General features: G+C 32.6%; 2 protein-coding genes across 2 annotated transcripts in view; one reads left to right on the forward strand and one right to left on the reverse strand.

The window, feature by feature from the left end:
- LOC108732460 overlaps positions 1-21774 on the forward strand; it is a 45263-nt gene that overhangs the window by 3066 nt on the left and 20423 nt on the right. The window contains exon 3 of the mRNA XM_025981024.1: positions 10381-10444. The gene's annotated coding sequence lies outside the window, so the exon portion shown is untranslated. The remainder of the gene's footprint in view (positions 1-10380; positions 10445-21774) is intronic.
- Positions 514-21774, reverse strand: part of LOC108732459 (contactin-associated protein like 5-1) — a 25920-nt gene continuing 4659 nt past the window's right edge. The window contains exons 2-23 of the mRNA XM_018463288.1: positions 13755-14164; positions 13022-13270; positions 12379-12538; positions 11025-11244; positions 9693-9828; positions 9082-9366; positions 7775-8221; positions 6941-7714; positions 6536-6884; positions 6264-6478; positions 6025-6198; positions 5740-5965; positions 5435-5685; positions 4663-5088; positions 4404-4601; positions 3723-4011; positions 3305-3621; positions 2969-3153; positions 2649-2903; positions 2259-2454; positions 1999-2135; positions 514-712 (exon numbers count right to left, since the gene is read on the reverse strand). Coding sequence (XP_018318790.1) covers positions 569-712; positions 1999-2135; positions 2259-2454; positions 2649-2903; positions 2969-3153; positions 3305-3621; positions 3723-4011; positions 4404-4601; positions 4663-5088; positions 5435-5685; positions 5740-5965; positions 6025-6198; positions 6264-6478; positions 6536-6884; positions 6941-7714; positions 7775-8221; positions 9082-9366; positions 9693-9828; positions 11025-11244; positions 12379-12538; positions 13022-13270; positions 13755-13839 — 5718 coding nt within the window. The 5' untranslated portion in view covers positions 13840-14164 and the 3' untranslated portion in view covers positions 514-568. The remainder of the gene's footprint in view (positions 713-1998; positions 2136-2258; positions 2455-2648; positions 2904-2968; positions 3154-3304; positions 3622-3722; positions 4012-4403; positions 4602-4662; positions 5089-5434; positions 5686-5739; positions 5966-6024; positions 6199-6263; positions 6479-6535; positions 6885-6940; positions 7715-7774; positions 8222-9081; positions 9367-9692; positions 9829-11024; positions 11245-12378; positions 12539-13021; positions 13271-13754; positions 14165-21774) is intronic.

A 21774-nucleotide genomic window follows, 5' to 3' on the forward strand; every position in this document is an offset into this window, starting at 1 on the left:
TAATTTTAGTAAATAAAAAGTTTAGTTTTTACTTAGAGCGTTTTTGAAGTACTCTTATTATTGATAAATTATAGTTAAATCATTTTCTAAAATTTGTCAATTTGAATTATGAGAAAACCTAACTTTTTTCAATTGACAATGATTTAGTAAAGTTTATTATATCATATCTTCCTTGAGATGGGTTTGTTTTATCACTTTCTTTGATGGGTTTCAAAATGAAAGAGTAACATGAAAATCATGTAAAAAAATAATTCTGGAGTGAAGGGAAGGAAGCAGAATTTAATAATATCTGTTGCAACACTTTTCCTTTTATGATGGTTTTCTACCTATTGCTCTTTTAGGACAGGCTTAAAAAATAGGGGTTGATATGATGAAAATAAATGTAGTAAAATAAAAATTCTAAAGGAGGAGGAAGTATTACAATTTGATAGATAATATGTTTTGTAACACTTCCTCGAATGGTATGAGTTTAAAAAATATAAAATTAAATTTAGTGGAAATAAGTAGATCACATGTGGAAATACAATTTATTTAAGAACTCATCAGTTAGTAAAGGTTAATGTCGTAATTAAGCGTACGATGTACAGGTCATTTGTTCTGATGGTCCCAATTCTTCCATTTTAAAAGGTAGTGGTGTAGCATTTGGGCTGCTAGGTGGAGATGAGTCCTTTATATGAATAACTAGAGGTTGTTGTTGCAATTCGTTTTTCACCTGGGAATGTCCAGTTAAATTGGCATGAGCTTTTTAAATATTTTCATGCAGAAAATTGTTTTCGAACTTCTTAATTAAATATTGAAGAACAAAAAGAATTAATACCTCATTAAATTCCACAAAAAATATTTTGTCTAATACAACTTCTTTTTAACAAAAAAATTGTTTAATTTTATATCTTGCTACTAAAAATTTAAACTACTTCTAACTGAATAGTTAGTCTCTTTTTGTTGAATAAATTTTTTTTTAAAATTTCGTGACGTATTAATTTTTGCTTTGGACAATAATTTTACATAAACTCTTCTTTATGTAAATAACTTTTAAAATATTTATAAAGTAGGTATTTCTTATAATATTTTACTATGCAGAAATCGTAATTAATGTTAAGTTATGTGGGTAGGTATTATTATTTCTGGTGGATACATGCAAAGCTGTAAGCTAAAGGTACAAACTGTTTTGCTTTATTTGATTAAAAAGGAAGTTTTAAAATTTGCTTTCACCTGATCGTGAAACTGAAATGATCTTTCAGTAACACGATTTATTCCTGATTTTGTGAAAACAGATGATTCCTTGACACCTTATATTGTCTGATATTTAAAGAGTAGATTTAAGTGCACACAACCTTTCAATTCCTAATCATATCAAAGATCAATAAAGAGGTAGCCAAGGAAATCCGATTCTTTTATAAACAAATTCTTTCTGAATTGTTATGCCTTCTAGTTGCACTTGTTATTTATTAGGGCTGTTGTCAAATGTTGTCGGCCATTATACTTTTTAATTGTTGACATATTGTTGCGACTATCGGCCATTATAGTTTTAATTTGTTGCCGTTGTCGGCCATTATATTTTTTAATTGTTGACACATTGTTGAGGTTGTCGGCCATTATTATTTTGCATTTGTTGTCGTATGATTGGTTGTCGGTCATTACACATTTTTTGACGTAGTCTTGTTATTATTATAATTATTGTAAGGGATCCATGTTAGGATTTATTATTATTAAATCGAAAACAACAAAATAACACGCATAATGTTATAAAATAAGTACTTTATTTATTTTTTGTACGTAGGTAATTAAAGCTGTGATGACATGCAGTTGTTCTTAAAGCTATTCATGCATTGTAAATACTAAAAATAATGATGATGGTGTCATTGCCTAAAATTGCATTAAATCATGCTCTACATTATTACTCCCATGCATCAGATTATGATCATACGAGAATTTAGCGTTAGAGAGCGTTACTTCACTGATGCTACTTAACGGAGCCAATTGTCTTAAATTACTCACATCATCGTTGTCGTTCTTGTCTGTGCTACTTTTTTCTTCTTCTTCCTCTTCATCGTCCTCTTCCTCTTCGTCTTCAATCATTGTACAAAGAACAGGTCTTTCTTCTGGAGTGTCCCATTCTAGTTCACTGGCGCTATCTAAATTCAGGTGTTTACAAAAATTAAAAAAAAATTATTACAATTTTGGTACTTTTTAGAAAATTAACATATGTTATGTGAAAAAAGGTAGTAAACAAATTGGTATTATTTTTTTCAACAAACCTCTGAAACTTATTCTTTTCTCCTTTACTTTTGTTGGGGTAATAAGGGGTAAAGGTTCGTTAACTGTAAAGTCTTGATCTTTAGGAATTTGTATTTGGACACCATTTCCGTTTGCTTTTTCTTCAGAAGGAACTTCGTTTACAACTTTTCCATTTTGAACTGGTTTACTAGCAGGAGGTGCTTTAACATCCGCTGCCTGAAAATGAAAATCATTAAATTCAATTCCTCTTCAATTCAGTATTGTGACCATCAGATTTTGTAAATTTTGTACATAATTTTGGTCCAAATACTTTGTAAACTTCTCAAAATTTTCGTCTTTAGAGATTTTTGAGAAAGTTTAAATTTTTGGTAGGTACCTGTCTGCTATTTCATTAGTATAAGAATATTTACTTGTTCCTGAAGTTTAGTTGCTTGTTCTTTGTGCCAAAGAATGGCAGCGTCCGTTTCTAACTCTTTTCTTCTCCTGTAGTTCTTATCTGTACGGTACAATTCATACGATACGCAAATCATCACGACCACAAAGAATACTGATAAGGCTATCACTATTATATTTCCGGTTTTATCTTCTTGTACAGATGTGGTTTTATACCTGGCTTTATAAAGTATTCTTTGTGGTGCATCTTCAACCCAAGTTTTGTCTTTACCCTACAAAAGACGTATCTGGTGTACTTAGACGTATTAAAGATATAATTGTAATATTGTTCATTTACCTGGCTAATATTTAGGAAAAACGTTTCTTCCGGTATTTTATGGGGTATGTCAAAATTAGAACTGCACTGGGCACTTCTGACCCCGTGTGAGTTTGAAACGTTTACCTTTTCAGCCCCTGTTTTCGTGAAAAGCATGTACTCTTCAAGAGGTTTCATTACATGTTCGTTAACCTCAATAAAAATGTCTGAAAATTAAACGTATTAGTGAATTAATTTTACCCACTATATATAACCTCAAATTAATGAGGAAAAAATTCAAAGTATCTTTAAAAATTAAATTTAAAGATTGATTAGAGTAGGACAAAGAATAGAAAAGACTTGACGGTTCATATTTACTTGATAAGCAACCGCTGTAACCCTTGTAAATAGCAAATCTAGGATCGGTAGTGTTATGGCCACCTATTTGGACCTCGTTTGCGCCCATTTCTGGTACATTAGTAAACGTCTGTGCAGGTATTTGGTCCATTGGTATCTCCTCTTTGTCAACCAAAAGTTCCGAAACGTTGTGGTCTCGTCGATAGTATACTGAGTGACGAGCACCATTGATGAAACTTTTATTTTGAATAGTTGTACTAAAAACGGCACCTTCTCTGTCTTCCTGGACGATTAGAAAACCTTCTGGGCTTAGACCGACCAGTAGGTAGTAGCTTCGGCTGGAATTATTGATTTTTTTAAAATCTTTGAATTTTTTTTCAATACTAATTAACGTTATACGCTAACCATCAAATAAATCGAAAAGAAATTTTTCCTTTACCTATTCTCTGTTTGAAGAAGTAAGAGGACGGTATTCTTTTGTCGGTTATCCATGCTCGAAAAAGCTAATTGAATTTTGACATGATCTACTGACCCATTTAGTACGTACTCTCTCCATAAAATCGACTCCCCGCTAAAGTCTGCACCTTTTTCGTCCGAACAAAATTCGCCATAATAACTCGTATGTTCACAGTTGCAGGTGTGATCCTGTTTTTGAAAATCTTCAATGCACAGACCTTGATTTTTGCATGGCATTTCGTCACACTTCATGTTGCAATGCTCGATAACACCTAGTTATTGATAATATTTTATATGTTTTGATACAAAGCAGATGGTGTAAAGAAGAAGGTTAAAACTCATCATGTTGTTTGCCAAAACTGATAAAATAGAATGTTTGAATTGTTAATCTCAGTGTTTTTCTTTTACAAAATTTATGTGAATACCATTTAATTATCAGATGCATTTTAAAATAGAAAAAATTAACGAAAACGTAATTGCAATAAGTTATAACGTTTATGTTAGTTTTCAGTAAATTTTAATTACAAAATTCTCAAAAACAACTGATAAATTGTTACTTGCCTAGCCATTTTGAAATCTACATGTCAAAAAATTGAGAAAATTAAGGATATCGATAAATAGATAGAACATGAAAGTAATGATAAAAAAGTTCGCATTTAGATACCTGATTTAATATTCTTAGCTTTAGATGGCAAATCTATTAAAACTTCTCCCACTGAAAGTCCCCTCATGCATCCAATATATCCGGGCAACACCGGAGAATAGTCAGAAATTTTGATTAAACTTTCTGGTTCGAAGCCACCGATATTAATTTGGAAATATTCTGTGGGTGGAGCGGGCGGTCTTTGGGGTGCCAGGACCTCTATAAACAAAAAGGAACCTAAATTTTTAGAAAAATTAATAACGTTTACGTTTTAATGTACCATTTTCTGGATTGGCCCATGGTTTACTAGAATATTCTTCCAGGAGAAGCACCCCAATGGGGATCGTTTTGTTTTTTTCGTTGACATGGAGGGTTGTATAGTTTTCATATCGTTCTACAGCAAGTTGTACTGATCTACTTGTGTTTAAATCGGGATGATCCACGCTTATGTTGAATATTTCATTTCCGTAGTTGAATAGATAAATTACTTCGATCCCATTGTCTATATGAATCTGCACGAAATTGTTAAGGTGATCGTTGGCGTATAATATTAAAGCCCTTTGGTCGTACGTTCTCAAATTGAGTAATAGTTGTCCTTGGAATATGTTTTTCAATGCTTCTTTTTCTTCAGATTCATCTGTTGCTAGATAATTTCTTTTTACGTATGATTCCGATTGAGTGAACATAAGAGCGTTGGTATTTATATCTGGAAAAGATAATTATTTTGTACTTTATTGACAATATATGATATCGATTATCAAAAATATGTGGCTACTGTTAATGTTTCAGCTTGAGAAAGTTAATAGTTGATAGCCACTTTAAGAAAAAATTGTACAAGTTTATTCACAAGTTGTGCGTTCAAAAACAAATACAAGATTGGTTTTGGTCATAGCTATTAGTCTTTCACATTTGATATTGTTCTTGTATATTTGCTCTTTATCATAAAAAATTGATATTTTCACATTCTTGCTTTTGTGTTAGTATGGTTTTGATATTGGGTTCGTAAAATACATCTCCAACATTGAAGTTGACTTTACTCATTCTCTACGTACTATTTTCACAAAATTTCCCAGTGTAGGCCCAAGGATTTGGACATATGCATTCGAAGGTGCTCCACAGTTCTTTACATTGGGCCCCATTTTGACAAGGATTTGGGACACACGATGGTTTACAATCCTTGATTATTTCGCTCAGATGAACGCTCATGTAACTATAAATGTCTAGAATCTCTTCATTGACGACCAAGCCTCTAAAACATCCTATTAGACCTTGATGAACTGATGATTTTGGGTGCAACAAATCACTATAAAAAATTGTTTATGAAAATTTATTTCACCAGTGAAGTATTTTGCCTTACTATGGCGCTCCTCCAATGAACATTGATCCTTCAAATGGTCCAAATTCTTCTTCTGGTTTCAGATCGACCATTTGATAGTCTTCGTTAATCATAAATCTGACATGATATTTATTATAGTCTATCCAAAGTTTGTGCCACTCTCCCCCATTTAATCGTCTGTTGGAGACTATGACAAGTTCTTTCGCTACACCGGTATTCAACGTAAAATTAAACGTCAGTTGATAATCTGCGAAACATTCAAAGTCAATATCACTTAACAAATTTTAATACTCTACACTTACTTACCACTTGTAAGAGCAACCATAAAACTGGGATATTTGGGTCTTATCGGAGGCTGATATAAGAGAATCGCCTTTTTGCCGGTTGTTCTGAATGAAAATGCTAAATCGCCTTTTCTCCACCCCGGTACTTCTATGTACGATTGACTTGTAGTGAATGTGACAACATATCTTTGTGTATCTGAAAGGGGAAAACAATTATTCTCATGGAATTGGTTTGGCTTCCGTTGAAATTCGAAAACGTACTTGTTTCAACACATTCCAGTGGTCCTAAAGTAACACGTCCGAGAGCATCTTCTGGAAGGTCAGGCTGTTGCAAAAAGATCATCTGTGTTATACCCAAACTGTTTCCTGCAATGTAATACCCATCATCAGAGTTCCATTTGTCATCTTCCGCGTCACAGTTGCACCACTGAGAGGGATCTTCGCAACTTCTATTTAAAGAACATGGGCAAGTTCCCCTACGGTAAAGAACACCTATGTCTACAATGCCGTCAAGAAAGAAACAAGGAATTTACCTTTTAACGTTTCCAATGTAATCTATTGTAAGATTTGCAGAACTTATAAACCACGTCGACGAGTGTAGGTCCAAGGGAGCTTTGAAACAATCGTATTTGATGTACTGACTGCAATTTAACGAATGAGAGACGAGTTCTTGAAGCATATCAGGTGTGAATTCTCTGTATTTTATGGTAAAACTAAAATCTTTTTCGGACGGTGATCTAACATCGATTTGACTGGGAAGATTGTGCTCTACGATGGTTTTGGTGGAATCTTCCAGACTTTGAAATTCGCATCGTACGTGGGCCGGTGGAAACCTACCATTTCCATCGATGTCTATCAAATAAACGTCGGGTTTCGTATATCCTGAAGACAAAACATAGAACAGGATAGTTAAGATTCAATTTAGAATTGATGCATACCTAAAAGGGCTAGTTCTTCGCACGTTTTTCTATATTTCGCGAAATGGCAATTCTTTCCGATATAACCAGTTCCAGTACAATCGCAAATGAGTCGGTCTTCTTTGACGGAACACTTTCCATTATGCTCACAAGTGTTTGGCCTTCTGCAGGGATCCACAAATTGGCAATCGTCTATGGTAACTTCTCCAACAACCCTCTCAGTTTGAAGAATGAATCTCGGATCTATTCTGGCACTATTCACCACAATGTTTCTCATACATCCAACTAATCCTGCGTTATTCCTTGACCCACTTCCTAACTTAACCTTATCGCCCACTGAAAATTTAAGCTCGCTTAGTCTCTCCTGCTTTTCTCTGTTATCTAGCTTCAGGGTGACGTTTCCATGTTCGTAAATCAGTTCTAAAGAGTGCCAAATGCCTCTGGTCTTCTTCACGCTTATCAAATGTGTCGAGTTTTTGTTCGAATCAGCCAGTTCGAAGCGAACTTCGTCATTCACTACCCTTATTTCCCAGTAGAAGCCTGTTTTGGCTTCGCTTGACGCGAGAACGCTCAAATTACTGCTACTCTTGTAGTCAAAAGCAAGGGTAAGTTGGTCAGTCTGATTATTTGGCCACCAAATGTAGGAGGAAGAAAAGGGATATGTAATGGGAATGACGTCAACATCTGCTTCATAGAATTCGGGACGTAGGATCCCAATGTAATGCACTTTGGGATTCATTTTTTTCAGTTCGTAAATGATAGAGATATCGTTGTAAAAAACATATTTGATACAGCCTGTAAGTACATTAAGATAAATTATTAGTTGTAATCACTAGCTTAAAAAGAATCCCAAACCTGCAAAGTTGTTTCCTGAAAGTAACCCGATCCGTTTTTGCAGTTCAGGTCCCCCACCGATATAAATCTCTGGATCGATGTAAAGCAGAGTGTTTCCGGTTATATTTAGCGTTACTTTTTCGTCGTTGAGGGACAAATGAACTTGATCATATTCGTGAAAGATTGTGAGGTTGTTCCACTCTCTGAGATTGGCGTTTTGTCCCAGGATTGCGTTCAGGGGTCCGTCCCCAAAATCCATATTTATATAAAGTGAGTTGTTGTATATCGACGCAGCTATGTAGTGGTCAATTCCTTGTTCACCCCCGCTCGCGTAGAATAATGCAGAATCGTCAAAGTTTGTTTTGAACATCATCGAAAGTCGATTGATCGCGGAATGGACCCTGTCTTTCCAATCGTAGACTCTGTAGGAGACATATGAGGATCCTCGGAGAGTCAGAACAGTTGCAGCTACAAGATAAAAATGTTTATGATGATGAAAACGCCATTTTAGTGAAGCAAAGTTTCGTATGCAAAGTGATTACCTAAGCAGCATCAATGTTGCGGTAACTTAGATGGGAACTTTGAATAAGTAGTTATTACGTAATTATGACTTAAACGGACTTATTAATTTTTATTACTTTTATTTAGATGGTTTGAGTAATTACATAGCATTTATCACTAAATAATGTAACTTCTGAAGTATGTAGAACGGAATTGTTACTGTGCAAAATTACTCTAAAATCACGCTAACTTTAAAGTTATATTCGCAATTACTTAGTTATGTTAGTTCTTCATCCCTTTAAAGTTTTTATTACATAAAAGTACATTTTTGCGACTTTAAAAATTCCTTCAAAGTTACGGAACTGTGTAATAATTTTTGTTTTTTTTTTGTTTCAAAATTACTGTAAAGTTCTAATTACTTCAAAAAAATACTTCTATATATCAATTTGCTCTGTACTAAAATAAATATTTTTTCAAAATTTCGCAGAAAAAAGGCGAATTGAACAAAATTGAAGACATATAACTTGTAGATGTATTAAAAAAAAGTGTTTTTCAGAATTTTTAAGCAATTTTGCACATTTTTGTCATTAACGTCAATACGACTAAAAATGCTGCTTGGGTAGGAAATACTTATTAAGGAAATAAAAAAACTTGAAATTAGGAAAAGTGCAGTTACATGATATAAATGATTAGAAATCAACGAGTTGTGTGACTTTGAATTCGGCAATTTTTTATAAATTGGCATATGTGTAGATATTTAACAACATTTGATTTAGTATAGGACCCTCGTCAAGGATTTTATTATTGGATCTCTGCTCATTACGTACTGTAAATGTCGCAGAATTCCCCCTCGTAATTAGTTCCGAAACAATCGCACGTGAGAGTGTTGTAGTGGTTGACACAGCGCGACCCTTGAAAGCAGAGATTTTCGTAAGTGTCGCACTTGTTGATGCATCCCTCCTGAACGTTTTCGTGTTTCGTTGCCACCAAAGGGGTGATCGGTAGCATGTCGGACGCCGATTTTCCCGCTGATAGAACAACGTCTTTGATGCACCCAACAAACGATTCAATTATGTACTTGACACCGTGTAAACGCTCTTCGGAACTGAGACCTATTACAAAAAAGACAATATTCATCGATTGAGTTTTATTTTTTATTGTTATCAGAAGCAAATAAATTCCAATTTGCCTTAGATTCAAACTACAATTAGCGAGCCTAACATTAATAATCAAAAATCATGTACGTGGTTACTGAAAACTAATTAAGGGTGTTTTGAAAAATTGGAGCAATTTAGGGATGTTTATATCACAGAAAAATAATGGTGAAATTTCGATTAAACTTTGAAAAGAACAACACTTTTATATAAAAGAAATCTTTAGAAAATCAGGAGAATACTTTATAAGAGATATTAAATAAACAAATTAGATAGAGCAATACCTCCAATTAAAACTACAGATGTTAAATTAGAAGAGACGCCGTAATTGTTTTCCTTATGTAATCCTTGCAGGTCCATTTCTTCTTTTAAATCATCTACAATCGCCGTGAGACGAGCGCCATGCACATCAATTCGAACCTTAAAAAGTACATTCTTGTTTTTAAACAAATAATTAAGTTTTATGAAAAAAGAATAGAATTTAACTTTCAAATCAATAAATATTTAGCAACTGATTGTATCTAAACTTTCTTCAAATGATAAGGAATCATTAAAAACTTCAATTTCTAATCAAACTTGTTCCCAAAAAGGGTTTTAACGTGTAATCATAGATGATATTAATAACAATTATCTTAACGAAAACAATGCATGAGAATTTTAAGTATTTATAACTAGCTCAATCTAGTTCGTACAAGTCAATAGTCTAGGAGTGCGGTCCAATTACCGACCCCGGAAGGATAAGTCTTATTGTTAATAAATGACTGGAAGTGTTTTTGGATATGATTCCCTACTACTATTATTACGTCTACGTATTTTTATTTAAAATTTTTAAAATCAATGTCAATTTTATTATATCTTAATTGTAACTTTGAAATACAATTAATTTCGTGCATAAAAACTTATTTAATAATAATAAAAAATTGTAATTTGTAGCTTTTTAGCATCACTAATTTTAAACTGTTTTTGTTGCAGCTATGGTCATGTAATCAAGTACTCACTCAAAGGTCAAAGGAATGGAAAGGAACAACTAATCAATGTAAGTCATATCTTTTATAATTACTTTGACTATAATGAATGATCAACTAAATTGTTTATACTAGGTAGTCTTTTCGTTTACAATTTTATTTGATATTCTTTAATTCATAATAGTTTGGTACTGATTGAAATGGAGAGAATTTTATGGGCACAGGTTATTTTTATTAATGTCAGTATAAGTATTTCCATAATGAATTTCTTTTCTGTATATAATCTTCGATATCTGCGAGTTTAACATAAACGTGGGACACTCTTAATTAAGAAAATACTACAAATGGCGCGGTAAACGCCATCTGTAGTACGATGCTATATTTTAGGATTACGTATGCTCCAACAAGGTCCATTTAAACATATAGATATCTACTTGCTGAAACGAATCCCGGCGTAGCTAACCACTACGTGATAGGCACGTTACCATAATCGAATTCTGTCGGAGCTGTCTGCGATGCGCTGATGAGATCCAAAAGATCGAAATCGCGATCCGCGTCTGGCAGTTTCGACAGAATACAGACCACTTAGAATTATTTATATACTCTTAATTAAATTTGTGTTTGTTAAAATAGATAAGTATAGGCACATACTGTAACAGAATGCCATTCGTCCCTATTTAATCCACGTCCTACAGTTAATGCAGTAGAGTGCTTTCCATAAACGTGAACTACTTTGAGCTGTCCTTGTTGGACTATAATGTACAGGGCGTAGGGATGTAGAGGTATACCCGATGGTACTTTCACGTTGTGGTATACTAGAAGTCCATGGGGTAGTCTTGTTCGAAATCGGAACGAAATTTGTCTACAAAGTCTGTAAAAGCATAATATATTTTACTATTACTTCATCCACCTAATCCCACAAAAAAGGATTCAGGTCAAAAATCTGTTGCTACCCCGCGGATATCAAAGGCTAACTTAATCAGAATAGACTTTACATCGGACTACTATACAAATCAAAAGATCGTTTTAGGACTTAGAGATAATTAGCAAACATTTTTGCGTATAATGATTTTTAAATCCCTTGTTTTGATTATTTAAAAATTATTAATTGGATAACAACTTTACTGAGTTGCTCAAACAATTAGTTTTCAATGTGCAAGTCACAAAGACAAAATGCAATTATGCATTTCCCATATATTTTATTGAAATGAAATAAACTGTTGCTGTATTAATATTCAAACCAGGTAATTAATGTAATTTTCATTAATTTTATTGATTCTAACTTAACAATGTGTTCCGGCTTCTTCAGGAAATTACATGTAACTTTAGTAATTACTTACAAAGCAGAAAAATTACCCTAATGCCAATGTGTCATTTAAGATGGAACATCTAAGACTATTATAAAAATTACCAGGGCGGGTGCACCTNACTCTTGTTTTCGAAACGTATATTTTAAAGTATCCAAAATTCGAAAAATCTTAGTTTTTAATTTTATAAAGAGGTAATTATAAAACGAAGTAGCACCGAGTTAATAATTAACGTTTAATTTAGTAAAGTTTTTGTTTTTTGTTATTAAATTATTTTCTTTATAAATGGTCGTAAACCATTTAGATATATTATGTACATTTTGATATAATTTCAATATTTCTCACTAAAAAACATGATTTTTTTCGACTTTTAGCAACTTAGAAACTACTGGAGTTGACTTCTAAATCATTAAAATCGGTCATGAATTAGTAAGTCAACTAAATTAATATCCGCTAACTTTGGCGCCCCCTGGACCCCCACTAAAATAGTATTTAAGGGTACCCCTGCAGGCCGATAGGAGTTACTGTTCTTCTTTTTACTTAAATACTATTGGAGAAGAGGGTTAAAATTAGATTACTTAGATCTATATGCTCATTAAAATTAAAATCTTATGTGATTTTACCTTCTGACAATAACAAATTTGAATTCAAAAAGCCTTATTAATTATTCTCGTCTTGAATAATAACGAAATTCTTACCGTAGTTGAAACGTTTGTATTACATCTCCATCAATTTGAATGAATGTATTTGATTGAGCAAACATGAAAGTATTTTGTCGACCTGTTTCCAGAAATGTCAAACGAGATCCCCGATCTTCTAAAGGTAACGCCGTTGTAGTATACTTTTCGGATGTTGACACTGTAACAAAATTTCATTAAAATGATACTAGATGAAACACTTTGTCAATTAATAGCGGTTATTAAATCAAATATTAATGTGAAAATTCATTTTTAATTTTTACCCACTATTGAATAAAATAATTCGAAGTGGTCTGTATTCTGTCGAAACTGCCAGACGCGGATCGCGATTTTGATCTTTTTGGATCTCATCAGTGCGAATTAATTTATAAATTTGAAAAATGTTTAGTGTCGGAAGTTGAATTTTTCGGATTTTTTTGTGTAGTATACTTTGTAAATGTAAAAATATCTAAAACTGTTTATATTTTACTACTGTATCCCATCCTTATTAGGACGGATGGGATGGTACCATTCTCAATGGTACACATTACTTAGTATATTTTAACCATGATGTTTCTCCACACCGTACTTTAATTTTTTTACAATATCATATTCCATAAGGTTTCTTATTATTTATTTATTAATGCCATTAAAAACAACTTACGCTTTTTCCCAGTACAAGAACGTAAACATATAAGTTCGGAATCGAATCGGTTTTTGTCATTTCCGCCACATCCACCCCATATAAACATGACACAGCCTTGTTTCTCGGCATCGTAGGCCCATTTATAAAGGGACCTATTACAGGGTCCTTTATCAGCCGGACCCGGGCAGGGAAGATTCGTTTCCCTAAAATTGTAACCCTCCGAAGTGGGAAGGTTTATCACAGTCAGAATGCACACCAGTTTGAACGCTGTAACAAAATTAAAAGTTGAGATAAATTTAAATTAATTCAATAAGTATAAAATCCTATAGGTACATATAGTACTTGTTACAATAATACTCAAATGTATTTATCCCTTTTTAGCAAAAACCACGCAGTTAATCCATAAATAATTTCTTTCTTATTGTCTTAAACATATTTTTAATTAAAATAGTTTATTATTAAATGATTTTTATATTAAATTTCCATATTTATATTGAATTTTGGAATTTGATTTTTTTCAGTTTAATACTACTTCTGTCTTTAGTTGAAATTTCAATATACCCGTACATACATTTCATTTCAAATTAAATTTCTTTCATCAATCAAATCAAAAATGAGAAAGTAAGTATTTATTTTTCTTGTTAAATACTTTAGTTTTATCAGAATTTCTTAAGTCTGGTTCCTTTTCTTTTGTTCTATTGTTCTATCCTACATAAGATACGAAAAATAAAACGAAGTTTTCAGTGCTTACCCTTTGCACTGCAACGGAAGCTGCGTGACGTCATGCGGCTCGGCAGCCGAACAATCTTCATCATCATCATTATCGTCGCGATCATTGTGTACGGCAATGTTGTCGTCGGTTGCAGTGGTGCCAATTGAACGGATTGTCTTCCACGTAGTTTGTTCGTGTGTTTTGTTGCGGTTAAACAAATTAGTCAATTGTTAGATCGCAATCCGGACCACTGACGATGACGGGCGCTCGATTTTATTACTTGGACTCGGTCACCTTGCCACACAGTCATTTTTTTCATCACGACACGTCATTAATAGTCCACGAGGGTAAATCCGACACTAATATCGACAAGAGGTTCTTTGCTCTCTGGTCAACTGTAGTGATTTTTTTTTATCTTCAGTCAGTCATTTTTGCAATAAAAGAGTCCTCTAAATAACAAAAAAATAAAAATTCAATGTGAATTTTAAAGTCATGTCAGGAAAATTTGTGGTAAAGGTCTAGATGATAGCCCCCACCCCCTTCGGGTGGTGGGGATGGGGGGATCGAAATAGGAGGTCTCTTCCACCACTGTACCATAAAAAGTTCGTGGCGGTCTCACCCCCATAAAAAGTTATGGGGGTTCAAAGTTAATAAATATGCCAATTTTTATACATTTCTAGGCATGTAAATATTTATATAGTCATTCTTAAACAATATTCAAAGGTAAAACTAATGGAAAAATACATAAAAATATTGAGAAAGTTATATAAAACATTATTTAAATACATAGCTTTATCAATAGGGCAGGTTAGGTTAGGTTATTGGGTTTTGTTCAGTGACCAACCTCTTTTTATCCCCCACCTCCACCCGCTTGAAAATATTTTTTTTATTGAATTTTATTTGAATTATAGTGTATGAAAATTGTTAAAATAATCAACTTTCAACCTCCATAACTCCTTATGGGGTGAGACCGTCGCAAATTTTTTATGGGGTTTTACTCAGGTGACCACCCTCTTTCGATCCCCCCTACCCCCCCATCTAACCCCCATAACTTTTTATGTGGTGGGGGACACCTCGTCTTTCGATCCCACCCACCCCCACCCCGAAGAAAAAGAAATCAAATTGATAGATTCAATTTCGCCACATTTAATAATCTATGAAGGAATATCCCCGGGTGGGAAAAACTTTTATGTAAAGTTGCATTTCAGTTGAAGAAAAAAAAATGTATTGTGACTTGGTGCCCTCACTTTGTCTAAATACAAATCGAACCAGTTTCCATATCGATAATTTTTGGAACCTTTATTAAAAGCTCACTCCGTTATCCTCCTATCTGACTAAAGAACATCTCACTGATTTTATCAAATCCATAGGGCACTTCTAGTTTAGCCTTAGACCTCAAATTGGAATCAAGGAGAATCTTATGACAGAAAATCACGAATTTCTAACTGTTATAGTATTTATATCTAAATAATGTGCTTGATATTACTTATTATTGCGAGTATTTCTTTGAATTGATGCATTCTATTAATTGCATTGCATAGGGTTTAATTAGTCCGAAGTTTTGCCTAAAAGCTGCTTAATAAGATGTACCCAAATGCTGTGGAAGGGTGTCCTGTCTTGATATAATATTAAAACCCTTGTTAAGAAAGGTCACTCTCTAAGTAAGATGTTGTGATCCAAAATTTTTTTAACATGGCCCAAAGTTAGTCTTTAATGAGCTTTTAGTTTTGACTTCTTCAGATTCGAATTTGGACAAAATGACGGTTTCAAGTCGCAACACAAGAAAAAAGATCGAATTGCGAGGAAATTTTGAAAAATAAAGGGAGATATAAGGGTACTGATTTCTTTAGTATCTATGCCATGTAGATTAATTAATATCCCAATACATATACTTTAGATTAATAGAGAATTAAATATTCTTAAACATTCGGATACTTGCAGCAGCTATTATGTTAGGATTATTGATGATTTATTAAGTAAGCTTGCAGTTTATACAATTAATAAACCATGTTTATATAATAATAATTGCATTTTATTCTACAAATATTTTAAGTAAACATTAAAAGCAATAAAAACGAAACAGATAAGGGAAATCGGTCAGGTGCGTCAGGGGCTTACAATTTTACTGCAGTTTATGTAATGAAATGTATATATAGGACAGAGTAGACGTAGTTTTAAAAGACGTACATGTGAACATAAAAAAAATTCTGATGTTAAACAATGACGAAGACGAATGATGTTTATAGACAGTTTATAACCCTTTGTTGTGAAAACGCTGGAAATACACCAATACTTAATTTAGTTTTAAATGATTAATTAGAATTAGATATTAATAATGCAAATTTACACTGTAGCATAAATATTAATTTTTTTAGCGACAACGCTCCTTCTTTTGTTTATTGGGTGATTAATTTGGGGAAGTTAGATACGATTTATGAATCCCAAATGATAATGTAATAGTACAACCATTTCAGAGTAATTAAGATCATTAAAACGGAAAATTTATGTTACTCTGTTTTAGATGCTAGCGTTAATTTTTTAAATAAATTACCTGCACTGTTTACAAGGTGATTTACTTACTTACTGTTTAATAAACTGATTAGAGTTTCAGTTACTTACGGAATACCAAATCTCGTTAATTTTTTTTCGACATACCTATAATGTTAGTGTTACTATGATACTTTTTGCGAGTTTAAAAAGATATAATAAATCGTCTGTATAGTGCCTTATTACAGCTAAATCTAGACATAATTTTCTTATTAAATATACAAACAGTATTGCCTGAGCAGTGCTGTAGATAGATGCTTGGATTTAATAAATTGTGTAGTGGGCAATAAAATTTCCCAACCATAATTCCATTAAGTGTAATTAAGGAACAGTACAAACATGTTAAACTACACCTCTTTCAATTACAACTAATAAGGGAGATTTTCAGAAATCATTAATTTAATAGCATGTTGTGCATTAGAAGAACAGAGGACTCTATGAAAGTCAATAAAAAATAGGCGAGATACGTTGGTAGGACACCTTTTCAGGCATGAAGGTCTAGTCAGAGACATATTAGCGACAGAAACAGGAGTTAGGAGGGGTAGAGGTAGACCTAGATTAGATTACTGTTCGCAAATAGTTAAGGATGTAGGCTGTTATAGTTTTAGGGAAATGGGAAGATTACCTCAGGATAGGAAAGAGTGGAGGTACGTGTCCAACCAGTCTTAGGACTGACGATCTTATGATGATGATGATGATGATGTGCATATTTTTTGCTAGAGATTTTGTTACAGAAAATTACGAATTCTGTACATTTAAAGTACGTAACAAGGTAAAGCGTAAGTCTTCATCTGTCTATCTCTTTATCAGTAATGATTTAAACATTCGAAAGGTCGTATTTATCTCATGTCTGATAAAGAATGTTCTAAATCGATACAGCGCCAGACATTAGTCATTTTCTGGGTAATAAAATTACATACTAACATTAATCTATACCACCCGGTTTGTTACATAATAAATAAGTAATGTCTAGGGGCTGTTAGAGACGTTGGACTAATAAGAAAAATACTTAAAGAAGTAATGACGAGGAGGTACCAATAACGTCCAATTTCCGAGTAAAATAAAGATTAATTATATTGGAATGTAACTGCAGTACATATTTTTTTCTGTAAATAGACCATTTTCATGGGATGTCGCCTTTGAGGTAGCAACTTAGCCACTATAGTTAAGGGCGTCAACTTTTAGGGGAGTAGGGGCACAGCGCAAGTTAATTATAATCATAGGTAAAACTAATGAATCTTAAATTACTTTATTACCATATCCCACTGCGAGTACGATGTTTTTTTTCTGATTTCAGAGACGAAAGTGTAACATTCCTTTCGGCGTAAGCAATCGCATTTACTGTTCATTAGTAACGGTTTTACCACTTTCTTCGTGTGGTTCTTAAAATACTATCCTAATAAACAATGTCTAAATGCGATTTCTTACGTGGAAGGTTAAGTTGGGCTTTCGTTTCTTAAATCAGCATAAATCTTCATACGCCTGGTAGGGATGTAGCACCGCTTAGGGGCGAACGCAGAAAATATTTTCGGAAGGGTTTTCATAAAGAATATTAAATATAAGTTATTTTTGCACATCAAATTTGAATTGGTGGAGATGTTAAAAATTACCAATGACATAAAATACACAAAAGAAGTAAATAAACGAAATTTAACTATTTCTAAAACTGTCAATAAATACGCTGTTTTAATAAAGCTAAAAATTATTTCATGCATATTTTCTGTTTGTTTTCAAAAATAACTTTTTACGTACTGTATGTCCTGAAACTCATTAAAGAGGTCCTTACGTAGAGATTTCTTGAGGGCGCCACATACCTCATTTTGATTGATAGATGTTTTGTTAGAAAAATCATTTCCAAAAAGGTTTGAACCTCAATTTCTTTCATTAGTATTTGTTAGTTGAGTATATCATGTGATGGTCACATGTACTATACGTCTGACAGACGATATAGTTTTTATCATACTTGCTTTTTGTGAATAATTCAGTAATAACAAAATTGCAGGAAAAGTCGAGTTTAAAATTATGCAATTCTGTTTTATACCGTCCTTGAAAGAAAACCAGTAAAGTCATGGAGAATTAATGTCATGAGTAATTCAAAAAGTCACTACACCTTAAATTCTGTACCACCTACTTATATTAGGTATAATATTTACAATGTACAAAATTTTACTTAATTTAGAGAATTATAAAAATATAGTGCGTAAAATAAAATTTAATGGATGTGATGTTTCTTGGTTCAATTTACCTTGAAAAACAAAATTTTAAGGACAGCTGTTCTAATTATTTTTAAGATCTATAAGAGATAAGAGCACCATTGAGCAATAAGTAAGTAAGTAAGTAAGTAAACGTCAATATTATAGTAGGTATTATTTTTAATAATTATCAAAACTTCTTACATAATATGAACTGACTTTTCAACGGCTATGATAAAGGAAACAATTTATCGGTTAGTTACTTCATTGATATTATATTCTAAACATTGATAAAAATTGACGATCAAGTGCTAAATGCAACTTTGGTCAATATATATATTATATATATGTACCTAGATGGGGTATTAAATGTACGAAAAATTTTAAATTAGTTATTCTAGGAAGGGTTGAGATAATTGTTGAAAAACCCCCTCGTTTTAGAGACGCAGTCCTGCAAATGTTTTTAGAGAAAATCACGTTTGATGTTTTTAAAAATTTTCCTGTAGCCATAGTCTAGATAGAGGGTATTACATTAGGTTCGTTGAGTACCTATAAATAATATTCGATTTTATCTTTTAAAAAAATATTCAAAAAAAAAATGCATTTCGCGTTTTCTTTGAGGAAAATGCAGAATAGAATTAGATTTCTCTAAACTAGTTGTTCATAGTAAAAAATCAATGTTTTCCTCAACTACTGAAGTGTCATGTTAAATGATGCGAAAAATTTTATGAAGTGTGTTATCTAAGTTCATAAGTCAATGACATTATAACCAACAGTTTAATGAGATGAATATATAACAATAATAGTTCATGTTTTTAACAAAACATAATTTTCTTATTATATATTAATATCTTAGGTACTGCTCACGACAGAATTCAATCAATTCAAGAAAAATCACTGAAATGAAATGTAAAGTCCTTTTGAAATTATTGCAGAAAAGGGCTTAATAGGGATATGAAAAAAAAATTTCAATAGCACTTGAAATGTAAAAGTTGCAATCAAAGAGTAATTATATCAAAATGTATGTGATACTAGAATTTTGAATGCTGAAATTAAGTAGAATTTAGACTTATGTATATACTTATAATTAAAGAAGAAGTTTGGTCAACTTTGACAACCCCTGGCGTAAATACTAGCCAAGGAATAGAAAGACGACCCATTGATCTCTATTTAAGGACTCCCTCTCAATTCATTTATGTAATGATCTCAGTTGACATCACGTAGGACAAATTTGTATTATTATTTTTGTTTCCGTTCTGCCAACCAATTAGGGCTTTTTCTCCGGACTTGATATACAAATATCGAGATTTTTCAAAATAATACTCAACATAGAAATATAAACAAGCAAAAAATTTTTATCTCTTTTTAATACATTGTAGTGCACAGATAACAATTTAATTGTGATTAATCTTAAATTCAATCTTTTATTATGACATCAATATCCAATTATCTATATTTCATAAGCATGTTAAATTAATTAAAGGAGCACTTCGAATTTTGCGTGAGCTACGTAAATATTAATATCTTTTTAGCAAATGTTTGTTACCTACTTAACTGTACGATATGGTACTCATAATATATTTTCATCAAATAAACACTCCTGGGTTTCTTATTATCGATATGTTGTAAAGCTTTGTTTTTTCATTAGATTCAATAGAAACTTTTGTAGATCAATTTGCAACTTCATTCTGAGTTGTTGTTTTCAATAGTGTGTTGATTATATGTTTCTTACAGAAACAAAAAGTATTAATTATTTAAATCAACATTCCAGTGATATTTTGATGTTTGTTCATTGTAAAAGTGCGAAGACATCATCATCATCATCATCATAAGGTCGTCAGTCCTAAGACTGGTTTGACACGCACCTCCACTCCTACCTATCCTGAACTAATCTTCGCATTTCCCTAAAACTAGAACAACCGACATCCTTAACTATTTGCGAACAGCAATTTAATATAGGTCTACCTCTACTCCTCTTTATTCCTGTTTCTGTCTCTAATATGTCTCCGACCAGACCTCCATGCCTGAGAAGGTATGCTACCAACCTTTCTCGCCTATTTTTTTTATTGATTTCCGTAGAGTCCTCTGTTCTACTATTCTTTCTAATACCTCTCTGCCGCGCCTACCGTCCATGTTTCGCACCCGTACAACGCCACGCTCCAATCGTACACCTTTAACAGTCTTTTTTGATTTCTAAATTTATCGTTCGCGAGCATGGAAGTGACTTCTTTTTATTAAGGGCGACTCGACCCTGCGCTATTCTCTGCTTCATATCCCTACTAATCCTTCCGTCCTGACTTATCTGATTTTCTAGATGCCTAAAATCAACCACTTCTTCTAATCATTCATCTCCTATCTTTATTTTCGCTCTTTCCCTACTTTTTCTTCCCTTGCATACCAGTGTTTTTGTTATACTTACTTTTATGTCCTTTTATTATTTACATATCACATAATATACTATTGTTTAAGTTTACATGGTTCTCTATTGAATAGTACTTACTGTTGGAATGCTATTATAACCCCCAGAAATCAAAATCATGGTATTATCATGCAAAAGAACCTAACGTAACCTAACCTGATCACCTTTTGTGTTATATAAATTACATTCCATTAGTTGTTTTTTCTTGATAACACTGTCATTTTAATTTTATTTTCGCAAAACAAAACCCAGCAAAAATAATTCTGCAATTAATTCAGTGTTACTTAACCGGAAATAAGTGACTTACTCGGAATTTGCAGGTTGAAAAATTATTCAGATAGGTGAATTTTTACAAATATCGCTGAAAAATAAAAAAATGTTTGTAACATGCAGTTTTGAAGGCTCAGGGGTAAATTTCCTTATTTGATTTTTCTGACAAAAACTGCACCAACTTGATTTATGAAACTCAAATCAAAAGGGCAAAAAGTTCCTAGGATATATGTCCAAAAGTGATTACTAAAAGAATTGTACACACTTAACAATTGATGCAGTTAAAAAAGAAAAGGTTATTTCATTCCTCTGAATTTCAAGTAGGTTTGCCATTTAAATGGGGAAAATTTCACAGGTCTTTCTCTTTTACTTGAAATCGTTCCAATAATAAATAATTATGGGGATCGTTGAATTGACATAGGAGGACCAGGATTATTTAAAATATATTGTGTATTCAACATCAATTTTTATTTAAAGGCAAATATAATTTCTTCAGTTACAATTTTTGAGCACTTTGAGGAACTTCTCCGACCTTTTGGTTTAATAAATCACTTTGGTTAAGTTTGTATAAGATCTCTAGTTACGTCTCGTGCGTCAGGTGGGGTATCACTCAAAAGAGGTTGCTTCTGGG

The sequence above is a fragment of the Agrilus planipennis genome, unplaced genomic scaffold (assembly GCF_000699045.2).
Source record: "Agrilus planipennis isolate EAB-ADULT unplaced genomic scaffold, Apla_2.0 scaffold10, whole genome shotgun sequence".
Taxonomy (NCBI): Eukaryota; Metazoa; Arthropoda; class Insecta; order Coleoptera; family Buprestidae; genus Agrilus; species Agrilus planipennis.